We start from the raw sequence: 20,694 nt of genomic DNA, 5'->3' as shown, positions 1-20,694 counted from the left end.
AAAATTATTATTGATTGTTATATGTGTAAAAAAATAATTTAAATTATGATATTAAATTAAAACCAATAATAATTTACCAAGTATAATTTGTTGTGAAAATATTATAGATATAATATTACTTCTTATTTATTATACATATATATATATATATATATATTTATCTTTTGGGTTTATTGTTTTGTTTTTAAATTTCTTCTTGGATATTTTGCATCATCAAACTCTTAAAAATAAAATAATAGAAAAGACTAAAAATAACTATCAAATCTACCAATACCATGGGCAAGTGGCAGCTCTAGGAATTTTTTCAAGATGGTTATTAAGAAACTTAGGTAGCATTTGGTATGGGGTAATTTTTTAAGATTCTTGAAAATGCTGAAAGATTCTTACGTTTGGTTGCAAATCACACAAGGGAATCAGATGCTAGAGGTATCTGGATTCCCACTTAACCCTATTCTTTTAGGAATGTAGATTCCCTTTGAAACAGATGGGTATTTAGATTCCTAAGCATAAAAAAATCACATTTGTTATAAATTGACAATTTTACCATTTTTCACTTATCATTTAACCAATGGAGGTAAAACATATGGATAATTACACTTTACCCACCTGTGGTTTGCCTCTAATTCTATGTGCCCACTCGTGATTTGAATTTTGACACTTTATCCACCTGTGATTTTGACCATGAATGCTCCGTAACCCACCTTAATGTTCCGGTTACTCTAACACCAAATAAGTAAAAAACACATCTCAAAACATATCAAAACTCACTCTCACTCCCAAAGCTCGCTCACTTCCATCCAACCCAACGAAGATCCTACACAATGCAATGCGCTTCGCTTGAGACTCTAGACCGAGAATCATCTGGGCTTTGATCGTTCAAGTTGGGTGGAAGAAGTGGAAGAATTAGTTGACAAAGTAAAATTTGAACATGATGATGCTATGATTTGGGCCTCGTTTCTTGGTGCTTGCAGATTACATGGAGATGAAATAAGGAGGCGGAGGGCAGTTGAGAAACTTATTGAGTTAGATCCCTTGAATTCTTCATCCTATGTGCTGCTTTCTAATATATATGCTGCATTAGGAAACTAGGATGGGGTTAACTTTTTGAGGAGGAGAATGAAAGAAAAAGGAGTTAGAAAGTTTCCTGGATGTAGCTGGATTGAAGTGGAACAAAAGAACTACTTATTTGTTGCAGGGTTAGGTCTCATACCAGTGCTGGTGAAATCTATGCAATTCTGAAGGATTTGACAGCTCTAATGAAAGAAGATGGTTATGTTGCTGACAGTGATTCTTTCTTACTTGAGGAAGAGTGGTAAAAGCTCTCTTATATCTGGTCTTACTTTAGCAAACATTAAGACAAGATCCTGTCTGTTTATGCCAAATAAGATAAAGTAGTTTGGTGGGTTGAAGACATTCACTCGGAATGAAGTATTTGCCTAAGAACCAACCGGATTAAGTGGGCTAGACCAATGTTATTGGAGTTCTAGATCTGCATAAAGTCCCTCATCTCTGGTTCTCTCTGTTTGATAGAAAAACATTGTTTCAGATTCAGGCATTTAGCAATTCCATTTTGATTGTTCCAAGAAAGCTTATTTGATATTCAGAACATGCTATTATGATCTAGAGTACGAAACTCTCCTTCTAAAATATTATTTTTAATTCTTTTCCCAATTTTAGCAGTGAGATAGGAAGAGTTGTAATTTTGTTGTCCCGTGAGCTTCCAATTGAAGTCATGGGCTTGATTTTTGAGGGTGAAAAAGGATGTAAAGTTTATAAATACATCAAAGCTCCTTCTTCCTCGGGTAACTTGCACGATCAAATTAAAGCCCAGATGATTCTCGGTCTAGAGTCTCAAGCGAAGCGCATTGCATTGTGTAGGATCTTCTTTGGGTTGGATGGGAGTGAGTGAGTTTTGGGAGTGAGAGTGAGTTTTGATCTGTTTTGGGATGTGTTTTTTACTTATTTTGTGTTAGAGTAACGGAAAACATTGAGGTGGGTTACGGAGCACTCACGGTTAGAATCACAGGTAGGCAAAGTGTCAAAATTTAAACAACGGGTGGGCACATAGAATTAGAGGCAAACTACAGGTGGGTATAGTGTAATTATCCCTAAAATATACTTATCAAAAAAAATTTGAGATAAAACATAAAAAAAATCATTAATATCTATTCTCTTATTTTAATCTCTCCCCACCACAACAATATAAATGCTAAAATAAAATGCAATATTTATATCTCCTATTTGGAAATGGTTATTTCTTGAAATAAAATAAAATATTTATTTTTATTAACAAAATATGATGTTTTGATTTTCATAAAGAATAAGAATTTAAATAGTTATTTTTGTATTATACATGTCATTTTGAAATGTTAGATTATAGTTTTAATGAATTTTTCTTAATTTATAGTTTATATTTTGTTTGTTATTATTTATTCAGAGGAATATTAAAAAATTGATATTGGGTTTATAAATTTAAGGATAGTATGAGAAAAATAAATAATTCCTTTAATATTCCTATAAATAAACCAAACATAGGAATAATTACATCTAAGACATCCAGATTGCAAGACATCATATTCCAAGGAATCTAGATGCCACGGGTAATGCGGATTCTCTCGTACTAAACACCACCTTAAATTATACAAAATCTAATAAAAATGTAATTTCATATATTGACAAAAAATAAATAAATAAAACACACACCTAAACACATTAAATCTTACAAATTTCTTCTACGAGTTTTCTTAATTTCAAATATTTATATAATAGTCTCATTATCAATGCTATAAGCTACATCTCTTTTAAAACTTTAATTCAATAAAAATTTTCTTTAGCATTTTCTTTTTGTTTTGTAAGGGCCTAATATATTAGGGACCAATGTTTGGGGACAAACTTAGTTGTAGTCTAAGGCTATAATTCTCACTAAATAAATAATATGACTACATTTTTGAAAATCTAACCGTTGAATTGCATTTTTTTTTTTTCAAGCATGTTGTTAAAGGAGACTATTCAAATCAACCCCAGAAAATAGATTCAATGTCTAGTGGTACATTTTTCATTCAGACCACAATTTTATTTTCTTTATATATTCTTAAAGCACACATCAAATTTTATGTCATTCAGATGATACTTACTATTTGATCTATAAACTTATTTTTTAATTAATATACTTTTAGACTACAAAAATTCAAAATTTAAAATTTTGATTGATGAAGTAATTATTGATCTTTGAACTTCTTGAAAGTTTGCAAGATGTGGAGGATATAAGAAGAAAATTTGATCCAATGATAGATTTGTCAAAATTCACATTCAATAAAATAATAAAATAAAAAAATTTATTGAGTGGAGTTGTAGCCTTAGTTTACAAACAAGTTTGTTGTCAAACTTTGTCCAAAGTTTAATTATGTTGGGCCTAAAATAATTTAGGGTGGTCACAAATATTTTTTAAGGATAAAAAAGTCATAAAATTTTTAAATTTATACATAATAATTATTTTTTTCCAAGTCAAGGTAGTCTTGTGACCATCCTGCCTTCAATGTGGAGCCGCCTCTGACCAGAGCTCCAATGCACAATAGACCAATTGGCATGTTGTGGATTTCACACACATTATTATACACACACTTTTAAAATGCACAAAAATCATAACTTGAAGTGTATATAATAGATTATGTAATAAACACCACCCAATAAAAATAAGAGTGTCATGACAATGTTCAAAGCAAAACTTCTAACCAAAGCCTCCATGGAACGCATCGTGGTTAAATTAATATGGATTAATCATTGTATTTAGGTGTTGAGTTTTGATTAGCTTAGCTAGTAAAATCTTTTGTTGAATAAGAGATTTAGGATTTGAACATGTCTATAAAAATAATTAATTAGTGTCTTGGCTTGATTATAAAAAACAATTGTTATGGAGTGGAGGTCATAAGATTTAATTTTTGGCGTTCGTTTCATAATGAGAACGCTTTACTAGATGTTGTTTATTTTACAAGAAGTATAAAAAGCAATCATTATGGAGTGAAGGTCATAAGATTTAAATTATGGCGTTCGTTTCATAATGAGTATGCTTTACTAGATATTGTTTATTTTACAAGAAGTGACTTTACCAATGGCTTACTACGGTCAATTATTTTATAATATGAAGTAATGTAGTTCACAAAATATCATTTGTTTTATCATCAAAAGTCTTGTATCTTCGTAATATTTGTTTGATCTTTACCTTATGATAGCGGATCAAGGTTTCAATGCTGCCTCCCCACTTATTGTAACAACTTTTTAAAAAACTCTCTCTCTTTCTCTCTCAATTACTATACCAATCATAAAATTGTCATCTTTACAAGTTGTAAAATTTTGTATGTCTCTAGCATTGGTCTTTTTTGTTGTGTATTTCACTCTTGTTGATCCAATGATACTTTTGCTTTTACCTTCAAATGATACCTACTATTTATTTTTCTATTCATTTGTCTTCCCACCATTGATATATATGACTTACATGTTGTGAGAGGTTCACTGTATACAATAGAAATAAAAGATCATTTTTCCGAATATTAATGGTATTAAAGGTAGAAGGAGAGTTAAAAGTAGGAATGAGAGAAAAAATTAAAAGAGAAAAGAAAACAATAATGTTTAAAAGAAGAAGAAGAAGGAATAGTATGATGTGGTAGTAGAATCCAATTAGATTCTAAATTGGATTCCAATTGTTGTCTAATTTTGTGTCATGTGTCCTATTTAAGTTTTTTTTAATTTTTGTTCCAGGTGAGTTAATGAGTTGTAAAAGACGAAGAGTTTAATATAAATAAATCATAAAAAACCCAATAAAAAAAACACGAAAGAGTAAACTCATGTGTATATCCAAAAGAAATTAAAATAAAAAAAATAAAAAAAGTGAAAGAGAGAGAGTATAATTTGAATCCATATATGTGTGTAATTGTAATTTTTTTTAATTCTATCATGCATATGCACCAGTTATACACTAGTTAACATTAAATTAAGAGAACAAGTGGCATCTTCTGAAAATTCTAGATGTTAAAGGATTGGAGAGGATTCACAAGTTTACCATAGAGTTGATTAGATGAATTAATCTCTCTCTCTTTTCGTTTTCTTTTTCTTTTCTTTTTTTCTTTTTTTTTGGAGTAAAATGTATTAATCTCTTGATCTATAGAGGCAATATAACAAGTTTCAAGTCCTATCATATATATATATATATATATATATATATATAATTAGTATCACATATATTTTCATAGGGAGGATGTGCTCAAAAGGCTTACTTCTTTTTCTTTTTGAATTTGTAAGGAGAGAGATTAAATTTTCACTAAATAAAACATCACCCATATCCTTTCCCTTTTACTTAGCAAAAACATCACCATCTATAAGACAAATAATTAAATGTCAAATTATAAACGATGTGAAATATCAATCAAAATATAGAAAAAGAAAGTGTCTTATCATGATGTTGCGGGGCCTCAACCTCCTGAGCAAACTGTATAGTTGTATATTTTACCTTATTAAAATTTAAATATTTGTTAAAGGTCCAAACTCCAAAATCCAAAAGATGCAATTTGCAATGTAACATTTAATTTATACAGGAGGATCAAATTTGACAGGATCATCTAAGTCCAATCAAAGTCAATTCTCAACAACAACAAAAAAGATCATCTAAGTCCAATCAAACTGTTAACAAATTCGATTTTTTTTTTTTTAAGGAAAAAGATATAGAGTTTATTTGATTACCAAGCTTTTGCAATTGCAAGCTTTCCATTATAACATCCTGTATCTCTGTTCTCCACTATCTTTTCAAAGGAATATAGCTTCTGCCATTGCCACTGTCTCCCTTACAATTTATTCTTATTTTCTGCGATCAAAGCTCCCCTCTAATCTCTAACAATGACCTTTACTCTAGCTATATCAATCTCATGAAAATCAGCCCCATGGCCACATTCAAATTATGCATCTCTACTGGTGGAGGAGGAGGAGTACCATATATCCTTGTACTTCTTTCAGGCTTCGGTCCTTCTGGTAATAATACTTTTTCCTGCATATTTTATCAACCTGAATTCTCCACATTAACTTTAACTAGCATGCATGTGTGGGCTCATTATTTTATTATGTTTGCAATCAAATTGTGTTGGATATATCATATATGGTGTTGACATAATAAGTGTGAGATGATGTGGTACATGTCAAAGAAACTCATTTTGTGAACAATTGGAAGAGATCAAAAAGAAGGAGCATACTTAATTAAGAGGGCCTTAGGCCATAGTTATCAAATGTCTCGAAGGATTTTCAATTACTTACCCCAATTTTTTTTTTTTTTAGGATTTCCTTTTACAGCAAAATTTGGTTACAACCAATAGCTATAACTCTCATTAAAAAAAATGATTATATATTTTGAAGGGTGTGGCTTACCTCCAGTACTTTTTAAACTAGACATATCATTTTGTTTTAAATATACAATGAAAAGTGATAATGGGTTTTAATCCTCACCTTTTATTTTAGTTAGTGGGTGATGTGGCAGTCTCTAATTAAAACAAAAAGAGATTCATTTTAAAAAAGTATTGGAGATAAGCCAAACCCTATTTTGAAAACTTAATCGGAATTTGAATTGCTTGTTATTTATGTTTTTAACAAGCATGTCAAATTTCGTGTTAACCAAATGTTATTTATTATTCGATCTAGAAACTTATTATTTATGCATCATTTTAGATTACAAAAATTTAAAATTTAAAATTTAAATATTTGATTAATGACATAGTTATTAATCTTTGATTTTCTGAAAATTTTGCAAGTATGAGGGACTTAAGAAGAAAATGTAATCTAACGGTAAATTTCTCAAAATTCATATCTAATAAATAGATATTGATTGGAGTTGTAATACTCGACCTTACTACTTCCATAGAAAACCTATATTAAATATTTAAGAGAGACCAAAATGATTTTTTTTCCCATTAGATACGATAAGATTTGAACAAATGATGTATTATCCTTAAAGATTACTTTTTATCATTAAACCAAGACATTAATTGGTGTTTGGTGTAGATAAGATTTAAACACTGGTAATTTATTTGCAATTGTTTGATAATATAAGAAATTTTACTAATTGAACTAATTAAAACCCATAAGAGAGACAAAAAATTGATCAGTAATTACTATCATTCCATTACTGTCTCTGTCAGCTAGTAGTAAATCTCAAGATTTGCTTCAGTTTTTAAGTAATAAGCATTTTCCCTTGTAGGCATCTTTGTCAATTTGTCAGATTCAACATTCAAGACAAGAGAGTTGCACATGCCACATGGTAAAGAAATAATATCTCTCTAAATAGGGAATTTCCTTTTGCAAATCTCTTGTACACTAATTTAATGAGAGAATGATTCTAGCTAATGAGATTATTATGAAAAGAAATATATATATGTCTGTTTGTTTTACTTGAAATAAGGGAGATACGAAAGTTAATTGAAGACAAAAATGTGCAAATTAATAACTTCATATAACATAGATTTGAAAATATGTGTCAACTGTCAACTAATTAATAGCACCTCTTGCTTTATTTCACTCAAATAAATATATAAATAAATAAATAAAAGTTTCTTGTTGTATGTGAGAGGAAAAGATAAGACATCCGTTTCTACCAAAAAAAGAAGGTGTAAAGGCAAGGATAGGTTTACTGGTTACATTACATCTATTATGCATAACCCTAATGGGCTTCCAAAGACCAAAGAAAAAAACTATATATTAATATGACCTATTGAAAATAAAGAACTTATATGGACAAAATAAATAAAAACTTTAATTATTTGTTGACCAAATTTTTTTTTTTCTAATAAATATTACTAAACATGTAGTATATAATTTCATCATATTAAAGATGGGATCTTACTATGGTAAATATTGTACAAAATATGAAAACAATTAAAATTGACCCTACAATTAATATCATCATGAATAATGTTAGAGATACAAAATATTTTACAAATTTTTTTACATATATATATATATATATGTAAATCATGGTTTTAATTAAAGCAAGGAATCTTCATATTGTACAAGTTGGTAAACCCTAACCAGTAGGAGTAGTATATGGGCTATATATGTCACGAAATAATATTTGGAAAAAATATATTCAGAATATATATCAGTACTAGCTATTTAAGGTCGTATAGACGTAAAGCCTGGATATTTATGGCCATATTGACGTAAAGCTTGGAATATTGATCATATTTCCAACAGGATACGAAGGTCATCACATACAAGTGTGAAGAAATCTCTCCAAAAACGGAGGGGGAAGGAGAGAACCCTAAATTGGCAAAAATATCCAGCTAGAAGGCTTGCATTTTTTATTGTGATTTAAAAAATAATAATTTATGAAATTATTGATTAAAGTACATTTTTGACCCTTAAAATTTCGGGTTATATTTATTTTGCTTTCATATTGTCTCTACCGTCCATTTATATTAGTAAGTAACCTCGCCGTCAAGTGCTCTAGATCTTCTTGTTTAATTATTTCATCCAATACTAATTCTAAAATGCTATGGAATGCAAGAGTTTAATTGTTGTAAGGCAAAAAAAAAAAAAAATGTATTATGAATGTGTATTTTACTAAAGGAAATGGAATAACCAATAACATCATGAAAGTCAAAATAAAAATCTTAAAACGGTTTAAATGAAAACATTCCTTAAACAATAAAAGTGCACCAACACTATATTTGCATTATGCTTTCTCACTCACATTAGGATATATAGGTATCTTATGTGCAAGATCCCTCAAGTAGGACCACCCTTGTATGAGAGGAGCTACGGTATAGGACTTCACATAGGACCATCCTTGTATGAAAGGAGGGTATAAGAGTTCAAGTAGGACCACCCTTATATGAAAGGAGGGTATACTACATAGAGTAGCAAATAGATTCAAAATTTTCATGCTTGTATTTTCAAATTATGACTATTATTTAATTTGAAAAATTAATGTATAACACCATTTTAAGGTCAAGAAACTTCAACATACGATGCCTATAGTCTAAGAAGGCCATATATCTATTTAATATTTTATACAAGAATGTCAAACATAATGACAAATAATATCAGTTTTATACAGCTAGCCAGCAATAAATAAAATAAATTAAAAGAACAAGAACAATATGGTAAACTCAAATTTCAATAATCCAGCATAAACCAGAAAGAATAACACAATAAGAAATCATTCATATATATAATACAGAAAAAATCAAACCAGTAAAAACAATATATAACCAGTCTTTTATATATATATATATATATATATATATTTAAATTTATTGGATAAATAGTTTTATAAAATAATTTAACTAAACTCTCTTAAAAGTTTAGAAAATTAAGTTTACTTTTTGTAAGCAAAAATATTAAAATAATAATAAAATAAAAAAAATTGTTGTCTACAGTAGGGATAAAAGGGTCAAAAAGAGTAAGCAAACCGGTGTTTGTGACTGTGAGTGTTAGAGAAATTCAGAGAGATCGCTCATTCTATAAAAGGAGACCAGAACTATTCCATATATAGCGCATTGAAGAAGCATACAAAGAAAGAAGCATTGTCGTAACACATTGGCAACACATACACAAGAAAGAGAGAGAAAGAGGGTGTCTTTATTTGCTGTGTACGTACGTACAAGAAAAGTTAATACAAATAGTGCTCCTTTTTTTCTTGGTTTGTCTTATAACAATGGAGGCTCTAATAAACAGTGGACTCTGTAAGGGTTCACTGTGCAGACAAGAAGATATTGAACAGTTGTCAATGGATGGTAGCCATTACAGTTTCTCAACAGGGATTTTGCCTTCTCTTGGAGGAAGTAGTGCACGCAGAATCAAGCTCAAGAGGTTCATCATATCACCCTATGACCGCCGTTACAGGTGCAAAAGTGATTTGATTCTTGGTTTTTCTTTGTGGGCTTGTGACTTTTTGTTTCCTTTACATTCATGTCTCTCTCTCTCTCTCTCTCTCTCTATATATATATATATATAAGACTGGTTATATATTGTTTTTACTGGTTTGATTTTTTCTGTATTATATATATGAATGATTTTTATTGGGTTTATCTTTCTGGTTTATGCTGGATTGTTGAAATTTGAGTTTACCTACCATATTGTTCTTGTTCTTTTAATTTATTTTATTTAATTTTGGCTAAATTATAGTGGAACTCATAATTTATGTGAGAAGAGAGAGTACGTATTTATGGTACTCTAAGAATACCTAATAATTTTTCCAGTATAAAATTGATATTATTTGTCAATTATGCTTGACATTCATATACTTATTTTTTCGGATTTTTTTTTTCTAAACTAGAATTTAATTTATTTATTATTTGTTTTGCTCTATACTATTTTTACCGTTTATGTGTGCATGTTTAAATCTGAGTATTCAGAAAAGAAAGGTTTTGACTTTTGATTAGGGATGACCCTTAAACGGCTAAGATCAAATTTTTTTAATATAAAATTTATAACTAATAGTATCACAAATAATTATTTATAACTAAAACATATTTTAATATCACAAATTACAATATGTCAAATAAAATAAACCATAAAAGCTAATAAGTTTATATGCTTAGAATTTTGAAGGGTATATTGATAAATTAAAATTTAGTTAGATGGAATAAATGGATTTTATGTGTTGGACACATGTTTATTTATTAAACAGATTAGATGTGTCAACCCAAGTATGATATTAGTTCATTTTAGATTTTGCCACTCCTACTTTTGATTCTTTTTGAGTTCTATAATATATATATTCTTTGTTTTATTTTCTTAATATTATTATTTTATGTATTTTCTTAAAAATTGTTGTCTATATAAATGGTTTTTAGTTGAAGTATTTTTCCAATCTGGGTGAAAATTTTCTCCTTAAATGGTTTAAAAGGTATTCTTTTTGAACTATTTAGTTAATTTTATGCCAAAAAAGCTTTATAGCTTTTTCAAAATACAATTTTAATGCTTTTCTCTCAATAATGAGTTCCTTTTTTTCACCTCCATAAATAAGCTACAATTCAAATGACACTTCCCCCTCCCCCCCCCCCTCCCCCCCCCCAACTAAAAGATATGTATAAATAATCAGGATTATTATTATTATTTTAAAATTCAGTCTCGGACTGGTATTCTAAAAGTGAAATTTTTTTTGAAAATTTTTTTCTTGAAATATTTTTTTTTTTTTTTGTTACAAGATAAAATTTTTGTTAAAGTCTAATCTAAGTATATATGTGTGTGAGTCTCTCTTCTGAAGACTTGAACTCCGACAATTGCCCCCTACACCCTACAAGTACTTGTGGAGTAATCATCACACCAAGGGTGTGCAGTAGTCTTCTTGAAATATTGTTGAAATTATATAAGAGGTCAGGTCTAAAGTTTTAAATTTTAAACGATGACACTTTTGGGTTTAAGTTGATTTTAAAGAGTCTTATTGCGAAAATAAGAGAGACCTGATAATAACTCTTATATATTTACGCTAAAAAGAAAGTGTTGTCAAATAAGGGAGACTTGGGATTGACTCTCCCACTCCTACTTCCACAAATTTGTGTTTAAATTCTATTATATCTATAAAATAAAATAAAAAAACAATATATGACATGCACTCTTACTAAGATTAACAAATTTCTGTCTAAGATTTGAAATGACAATATTTTTTTTGCCAAGCTCAGCTAAGATTACATTGGTTATCGCAGGATTTGGGAAAATTTCCTTGTTTTTCTGGTCATCTATACCGCTTGGGTATCCCCGTTTGAATTCGGATTCCTTAGGAAGCCACGTGCACCTCTCTCCATAGCTGATAATGTTGTCAATGCATTCTTTGCTATGGATATTATCATTAGTTTCTTTGTAGCTTACCTTGATAGCGCAACCTTCCTCCTTGTGGATGACCCAAGAAAGATAGCATGGAAATATGCATGTTCCTGGCTTGTCTTTGATGTCATATCCACAATCCCATCTGAGCTTGCTTGGAAGATATCTCCATCACCTTTAAGGTCATATGGCTTATTCAACATGCTTCGCCTTTGGCGTCTCCGAAGATTTAGTGCCTTTTTTTCCAGGTGTGAAGAGGTTTTTCCTATCTTATGAATGCCTTCGAGCTATTGTAAAACAATATGAAAGAACATTATTTTGTTTTTGTCTTAAGTCTTAACATGGGGTTTGTTTGTTCCTCAATACAGATTGGAAAAAGATAAGAACTACAACTACTTTTGGGTTCGATGTACAAAACTTTTATGTGTAAGTCTTTTAAATAAGAGGACTATTTTTATAGGTGAAAGAAAAAGCATGCACAATGTAATTGTCTTATGATTTGGATATTGTTTATACAGGTTACTCTTTTCTGGCTTCATTGTTCTGGATGTTTCTTTTATCTTCTGGCATCACGTTATGGTAACCCAAAAAAAACATGGATTGGAACATCAACGGATAGCAACTTCCTCGAACAGGAATTGTGGATCTCCTATGTGATGGCGATTTACTGGGCCATCACTACTCTAACTACTGTTGGCTATGGTGATTTACATGCAGTGAATACAAGGGAGATGATCTTTGACATATTCTTCATGCTATGCAACCTTGGATTGACATCATATTTGATTGGAAACATGACAAACTTGGTTGTCAATGGGGCCAGTCGGACCAGTAAATATGTGAGTAAAAACTGTACTAATTGAGAGTGATACTCTGTCATACATATAAACATAAAGACTTAGATTTAGATTCCTGGTACATTCTTAATACAATTTCCTTGTCTTCTGTGACTAATTTCCAGAGGGATACCATTCAAGCTGCCACAAGTTTTGCTAAGAGGAACCGACTGCCTCTTCGTTTGCAAGAACAGATGCTTGCCCATTTAAGTTTGAAGTTCAGAACAGACTCTGAGGGGCTCCAGCAGAAAGAGACTTTTGATTCCCTTCCTAAAGCCATCCGGTCAAGCATTTCTAATAATCTTTTTTACTCACTTGTGGATAAGGTGTACTTGTTTCAAGGGATTTCAAATGATTTGCTTTTCCAGCTGGTAATAATTCCTTAAAAGCTGCCTCAACTTCTAATCTTTGAATGCTTCTCCTTAAATTGATTTTTTTACGGCCTCTTTTTGAATAAATGTTTGCGTGACCAATTTTTTCTTTATATAAATTTAAAAGGTCTCGGAGATGAAACCCGAATATTTTCCTCCTAAGGAAGATGTGATCTTGCAGAATGAAGCACCTACGGACTTCTACATACTTGTCACTGGTGCTGTGGTAATAATTCAGTGTTATTTGTTTCTCAAAATCTTTAAAATCCTGAATTTCATTTTATTTTTTAGTTAAATTTAAATATAGCCGTACTGTTATTTTTGCAATTTTTTTTTCCAATTGAGAATTGCAATTTCCTTTCATTAATATCGCAAATAATGGCCTCTCCTCTAATGTCTGAATTGCATCACAGGAGCTATTGGTCTTCAAAAATGGAGTTGAACAGGCAAGTATGACCTCTCAAATTTTCTGAACAGCTTTAAATGGATGCACGAGAAATTCAAACATCTTTCCTGGTGTTCATGATATACAAGATGCTGACTGATGAAATAATGAAAAATGATTGCAGGTTGTTGGAGAGGCAAAAGCTGGTGATCTCTGTGGAGAGATTGGGGTACTTTGTTATAGGCCACAGCTATTTACAGTGCGGACCAAAAGATTGAGCCAGCTACTGAGGCTAAACCGTGCCACATTCTTCAACATTGTTCAGTCCAATGTTGGGGATGGGACAATAATCATGAATAATCTCCTTCAGGTCTGTAAAGTTATAGCATCTCATGACATCTAAACCTTCATCAACGTAGAAACACTTTTCCTACTTAGACTAATCTGTACCCTTGCTGCCTTTTCTAACTAAGAACTACATTTTAAATTGTGTCCTAATGGTATAAGATTTTCATCCCATTTCCTTAGTCTTTGATGAAGTTTATTATATGTTGGTTTTGTAGAATATAAAGAACTTATGTAATATGAAGTAATTCTGATTGTACTTATGACAAACTTTAACAAATTATGTGCTACATGCCTTTTCTTCTTGATGAGCAGCACTTGAAAGACCTTAATGACCCAATAATGTCACAAGTTTTAGTGGAGACAGAGAACATGCTAGCTCGTGGTAGAATGGACCTACCTCTTAGTCTATGCTTTGCAGCTCTTAGGGGAGATGACTTGTTGTTACAACAGCTGTTGAAACGGGGTCTCGATCCAAATGAATTGGACAGCAATGGCAGGACAGTTCTGGTGTGTGACATGCTTCTGCTTCTGATTTTATTCATCAACTTCTTATGATGTGAAATCTGATACTTTCTCTCTTAAATTTCTTCCCTTGTTTTATGTAAAATCAGCATATAGCAGCCGCCAAAGGAAGTGAGAATTGTGTGCATCTATTACTTGAATATGGGGCAGATCCTAACAATAGAGGTACCTCCTATCCCAACAGCTTAACCTTTTTCTTGTTTTCCATTTTTAATTCTTGCAGTGTTCTGCTCTTAACCATGTGGGACAATGATATAGCTTGTTTTTGTTTTAAGAATGCAGCTTAGTTAATTTTCCATTTATTTCATTTGATTTTGGAATTGGGGTTATTGTGAAGCATGGATCATTTGGGGATTGATTCAATATGTAATATAAGGCAATGAATTTAATTGTGTGTATGCAGACTCAGACGGGAATGTGCCTCTGTGGGTGGCAATGCTGGGTGGTCATGAACCGGTGATCAACCTGTTACTAGAAAATGGAGCAAAATTACACTCCGGAGACATTGGTCAATTTGCATGCACTGCTGCTGAGCAAAACAACTTGGAGTTGCTCAAGGAAATAATTCGTCTGGGGGGTGATGTAATGCGTTCTAAGTCCAACGGAACCACAGCTCTCCATATTGCAGTTTGTGAAGGCAACACTGAAATAGTAAGATTTCTTTTGGACAAAGGTGCTGATATTGACAAACCAGACTTTGATGGTTGGACCCCAAGGGCTCTAGCTGAACAACAAGGACATGAAGACATTCAACTACTTTTCCAATCTAGTGGAGAGCCCAAAAATCAATCCTTCATTGCAATGCCTGAGCAGAGAAATGGCAATCAGTTCCTTGGCAGATTTAATAGTGAGCCAACAATCAGTCCTCTATCCCAGGAAGTCTCTTTCGAAGGAATAGCGTTTGAATCATGGAGCCAAACCCGTCCAAGGCGTAGGGCTAATAATTTCCACAACTCACTATTTGGCATTATGTCAGCTGCACATACTGAGGAGAAAGATCTTCTATTCCCTGCTAATCAGATAAGAAGTGCTAGAGACTCTGGAAGTAAAGCTGCTAGAGTGACCATCAGTTGTCCAGAAAAAGAACAAGCTAGTGGAAAACTTGTGCTACTTCCAGGGAGTTTTCAAGAGCTACTTGATATTGCTGCAAAGAAATTTGGGATCCTGCCTTCGAAGGTCCTAAGTAAAGAAGGAGCTGAAATTGATGATATAGAGGCCATTAGAGATGGTGACCATCTTATTTTTGTCAGTTATCTTGGAATTTAGGAATCTAACAGCAAAAGCTCTCAAACCAATGGATGCTTTTGGTACATGCATAGATTGAATTTTATCTTTATTTTTTTCCTCCTTTTTTATTTAGCAATCTTCAATGTGATGGTTAGAACCTTAGCAGGCACAATCCCAAATTTCTTAGCACTAATCTCAAGTAGGTCTTGAAACTCCATGGAAGTAGCACAAGTTTTCCAGCAACTTACCCCTCTTTGTGGACAAATAGTTGTCACTCTAGCTAGCAGGTGTGAACTCCACAATTTCTCACACTGCTTATCATTCTTCATTCTAGGGAGCTATGTTCACACTTCACACCCTAAATTGGCAAATGCTAATTCCCCATGGGGTAACTGTATAATTTTCCAAGGTAAAAAAGCACCTGACCAATTTGAAACAAAAATAAATAGAAACAAAGCTCTAATAAAGGGAACCCATGGACCCTATTCAGGCACCCCATAGGGTAAGCATTCTTCACTGTAAAAATTTCTCCAATTACTGCTACATTGAACTTTAATTTCCACATGTTAATGGGCATTCATATTCCTTCACAATAATCTACTAACAATACAGAATAATGTCAATTCTGTATGTCATGAAATACTTTGAGTTAACTGAAATAGCTTGCACCTTGGTACCACCTTTTACACTTCTTTTCCTGATATATTAACAATTAAGAGGAAACAGTCACGGAGCTAGTACTTGCAAGCATCAAAATGAACAAGTATAAGAAAACAAAATAGCCTAGATCCTTACGAGTCTAAGTAAAGACTTAGCAGTCTCAGCAACCAAGCCTTTACACTCCTTGTGCAGCTGTTAGGAACCAACCAAACCAAAAAGTTTCCTGATGTGATTTGCAGCTAGCAAATGTCTTATAAAATAGGTTGCAACTGAAATTGGCAGCCAGGGCCTTGAGCAAGTTGCACAATTACATTAACAGAGGAGATATATAGACCAGTTTTTCCACGTCTTCTGAGATTTGGGTTCGTCATGCAATTATAATTTTGTTAAATGTCTCCATATTTTGCGAGTCCTTTATTGATATTTCGGGTCCATTAACAAACTAATATAGTAGAATAACTTGCTTTACATTTGAAGAAATGTGCAATAGAATTGATCTACTATTTAGTGTACAATACTACTCTGCTGGCCTATAAGCACCGCTTTATTTAGTTTTAAAAATACTTGGTTTACACATTTAGAAAGCATGATTAGGATAGCAGTAATTGCATTCCTCTTTTAAGTTCTCAAAATTTCAACACTATCATGAAAAACATTGATCAGGTTTTACTCTCAGGGATGAACATTGCTTTTTCAGAAATATCAAATTCATTTTATATCTATCATGAAAGATATTAACATTAACAACAACAAAACCTTAATCCCAAAACTATAATGTTTGCTACGGATATTTAAAATACTAATCATGATAATTTATAAAGTGTCTAAATTTTACACTAACTAAACCTATTGCAATCCTCCTTAATTTGCCTTGATTTGGGATTAGCTATTATATTGAGATTTTTCTATGAATACCACTTGATATTTTATTTATTCTTTAGTAAGGCACTAGAGGCTAGAGCAACTGCATTATACTATCAATAAAAAATTAAAAAAAGAAAAGAAAATAGAATGGATTAAGCTTTAATAATAATAATAAATCGAGAACCTTAGAGAAAATTGAAGTACAAAAGATTTGAGCAACGTTTCCAAATTCTGGTAAAACATAGTCGAAAAATTGTAAAAAGATAGAGCTGTTTATATATAGTCTAAAATGATAGTAATTGATTTTTAATTACATGGCAAGCATGGAATAGAAATTTTTTTTTTGCTTGAGATGGAATATAATTTGTAACAATAATGACTGTTTTACTATAATTATCAATGTGTATTTTAAAATCAAATGAAGAATTACTTTTAAAATAAGAATCAAAATTGTAACTTCCCCATCAAAATTTAAGCGAGGAAAGCACCTTTGAAAAAAAAAAAAAAAAAAACTTAAAGCATGCATATTGATCCCACATCGCCTAATAATTAAATAATTTTACTGTTTATATAGGTACAGTCCAATTTGAACGAGTGATTTTGCCCTCTAGTAAGAGCAGCCTATGAAAGGAACACAGCTTGCCTTGACCTTAGCCCCAGTAAATCCATTCTCTTTTTTACCCACCACCCCCCCCCCCCCCCCCCCCCCCCTTCAAATATTCTGTTTTTACAAAAATAATTTACTAAGAAAACTCTACCCAAATTTATTTAGTTATATCAAGTTTACCAAACTCAAGTTTCAAGTAATATTTGGCAAAAACAACCTTTCTTTTAAAGAGTAAACATATACCTGATAAAATAAAAAGTGTAAACATATAGATAATATTAAACCATGCATGTATTTTTTTTTTGTTTTTTGATTTTAGAGATCATTTCAACTTATGACAATTGTTAAGAGACTTTTCGAATTAAGTTAATTGGAACCTATTTATATAAAAATAATAATAAAAAATCTAGTGGAGAGAGAAAATATGGTAACAAGCCAATCCTAATTAAGTTTTCAAAAATAAATAATATTTTAAATTTATAAATTTTTTATGACCTTTACAATGATTAATGATATTTTAAAGAGGTGGTAAGTGTATAATATATTTTAAAGGGTTGCCCCCTAAAGCCTATGAGCCTAGGGAATAGCCCCATCGCTAATTGCATGGACATTTGGCAAATAACTATATGATAATTCTAAATTGCGTTGTCTTAATAGAACCTTTGGAACCGTTTCTATTTCCTTGCCTCTCTTACTCTCTCATATTTTAATCAAGACTCTTATTTCAATAGTTGATTTCAATTTTTCTTAAATTAGATTGATCTTGTGGGAATTAAGGAAATTTCAAAGTTAAGGTTATGTTAAATGCCCTGATTTTGGTTTTTTTTTTTTGTTCCAATTTAATTTCTTCCAACTATCATTAAACCATGTAGTTAAGATTTTAGATTGGAGATTTAAACTATAAATTGAGCCGAATATTATTTTTTAATTAATTATTAAAATTTAAATCTTTGCTTTTAGGGTTTGGTTTAAATACTAAGAGCACGTTTGACACACTGTAATGATTATACTCTAGAAGGGAGCTTTACATACATATACACTTAGATTATGCTAAAGTAGAATTTTTATCATGTAAAAAAATATTCCTAAAATACCCATTCTAAAATCAAATTTCACAAAATACCCATTTAAAAATAGATATATATATACACACACACTTTTTGTGAATACTTCTTAATTTTCTTTAAAGTATATCGTTACATGGGTTGGCCTCTTAAAATGTGTTCCAATGGAATTAAACCATATGGGCTCTTAAAAAGTGTGTTCATATTAAGAGTGTTACTGCCCTTACCACGCTTTGTCTTAGCAGAGAAGCATTAGAAATATATGGTGCGTTTGTTTTGGCTGAAAAGGGTTTCAAGAAATCATTTTACACTCCTCTATATGTTTGGTAAGCACAGAAAATTGGGTCAAACGGAAATTGAATTCCCCGTTGATCGTAAAATAAGCCTCATCAGGTGTGAAACAATTTCAGCTTTTATTTTACCTTCAAAATTATTTCCAGAAAATAGAAGAGAGAGAGAAAGAGTAAGAAGAGATCGCACCACTGCCCCTAACCCCAGATCGCACCGGTCTCCTCGCACCCCAGCACTGGCGAGATCGCGCCTCCTGAAAATACACACCCGAAGAGAGAGAGCTTAAGCACACTCCACCTGAAGAACCCAAGCACATCCTTGCCAGTCAGATCGCCGTCCTTATTCAAACCCATCCTCGTCGATGATGCCTAGAACCACCCCTCGACACACGGCCCCACCGTCGCCTGCAAGCCACTCCGTCGACCCATCCCTTGTCCTCGTCCTCCGCCGACCCATCCCTCATCCTCATCCTCACCGACCCATCCCTCATCCTCGTCCTCACCAACCCACCTCCATCGACCCATCCCTCGTTCGATGCAACCCATACCTTCAAATCAAGTTTTACGGATTGAAAAGTCACCGCCAAACACAGATCGGAGCCTTGACCCGATTTCAACCTCTCTCGATCTACCACTCTCTTTCCCTCAATCTCTCACTCTTTCTTCCTCCCCCTTTCTGTTCGATCGAGTTTGAAAGTTTAATGGTTTTATTTTGGTTTTTGTTTCTTTAAAAAGTTTATATCTTGCAATTTTCTATTATAAATTTGTTTGGAAGCTGAGAAAATGGCTGAGAAAATGTGAAAAATTTGTAGGAAAATAGCATTTTCAGAATGTTACCAAACACTAGAAATCGTTTTCCGGACTATTTTTCATTGTATATCCAAATGCCCGAATTTTAATTTTCTTACGGGAATTCATTTTCCCCTACATTCATTTTACACTCGGAATTTGATTTACACCGAACCAAACGCAGCCTTAGGCCCAGGATTCCATTGTGTCCAACATCCTTTTTTCCCAATCGGTTCTTAATCATTGTTTCACTCAATTTATTTTTAATCAAGATTTTTCTTTCAAAGTTGGGGTTAGGTTGAGATTCTTAGATTAATTTGGGTATTTTCTGCTTCACTTATAATTTCTTCCAAATTTATCATAACTATATATTGAGCCAGATATTAAATTTATTTTATTTATATATTTTATTTTTTATAAAAAAAATTGTATCTTTTTTAGGGTTTGGTTTACACTAAATTAAGGGTTTTTTTTTTTTTTTGGCTGTTGTTCCACTAAATTTAATGATTAAGGTTTATAGTTGATGATTATAACCCTTAGTTTGGTCAGTGACTGCAATGATCACATTATAGTGATCTAATTGGGTTTAGGGATTAATTTTCAACATTATATTAGGCCTTTTTAATCTGGTAGTGGTTTCATTAAATTGGATTGAAAACAGTGTAATTGAAGCATATAATTTGGGTTTTATAACATCAATTGGGGGGAATCATAAAAATTTTGAGGAAAGTCAAATAAGTAAAATTGCTAAGACTTTGACCAAATTTGAGGCTTTTGATGATTTAAATATTTTTACGTAAAATCGAAGATGCATATGGGAAACTGAAATGCCCAATTACAGGTTTGAACCTTTCATTGGATATGATGATCAAAGGCTAATAATCAATCAATCAATATATATATATATATATATATAAGCAGAGATCTCA

The 20,694-nt window shown here is 31.7% G+C and overlaps 1 protein-coding gene across 1 annotated transcript; it reads left to right on the top strand.

Moving 5' to 3' along the window:
* Window positions 1-9,691: 9,691 nt before the first annotated feature.
* LOC115984378 (potassium channel AKT1-like) lies at window positions 9,692-15,543 on the top strand. Its single transcript, XM_031107414.1, has 11 exons — window positions 9,692-9,879; window positions 11,685-12,050; window positions 12,171-12,228; window positions 12,321-12,641; window positions 12,764-13,009; window positions 13,137-13,235; window positions 13,423-13,455; window positions 13,579-13,764; window positions 14,055-14,249; window positions 14,354-14,429; window positions 14,668-15,543. The coding sequence occupies exons 1-11, from the start codon at window positions 9,692-9,694 to the stop codon at window positions 15,528-15,530; spliced, it is 2,631 nt and encodes an 876-aa protein (XP_030963274.1). The 3' UTR covers window positions 15,531-15,543.
* Window positions 15,544-20,694: the final 5,151 nt, after the last annotated feature.

This window comes from Quercus lobata, chromosome 4 (assembly GCF_001633185.2).
Source record: "Quercus lobata isolate SW786 chromosome 4, ValleyOak3.0 Primary Assembly, whole genome shotgun sequence".
NCBI classification, from domain to species: domain Eukaryota; kingdom Viridiplantae; phylum Streptophyta; class Magnoliopsida; order Fagales; family Fagaceae; genus Quercus; species Quercus lobata.
This window is presented reverse-complemented; position numbering and strand designations above follow the sequence as displayed.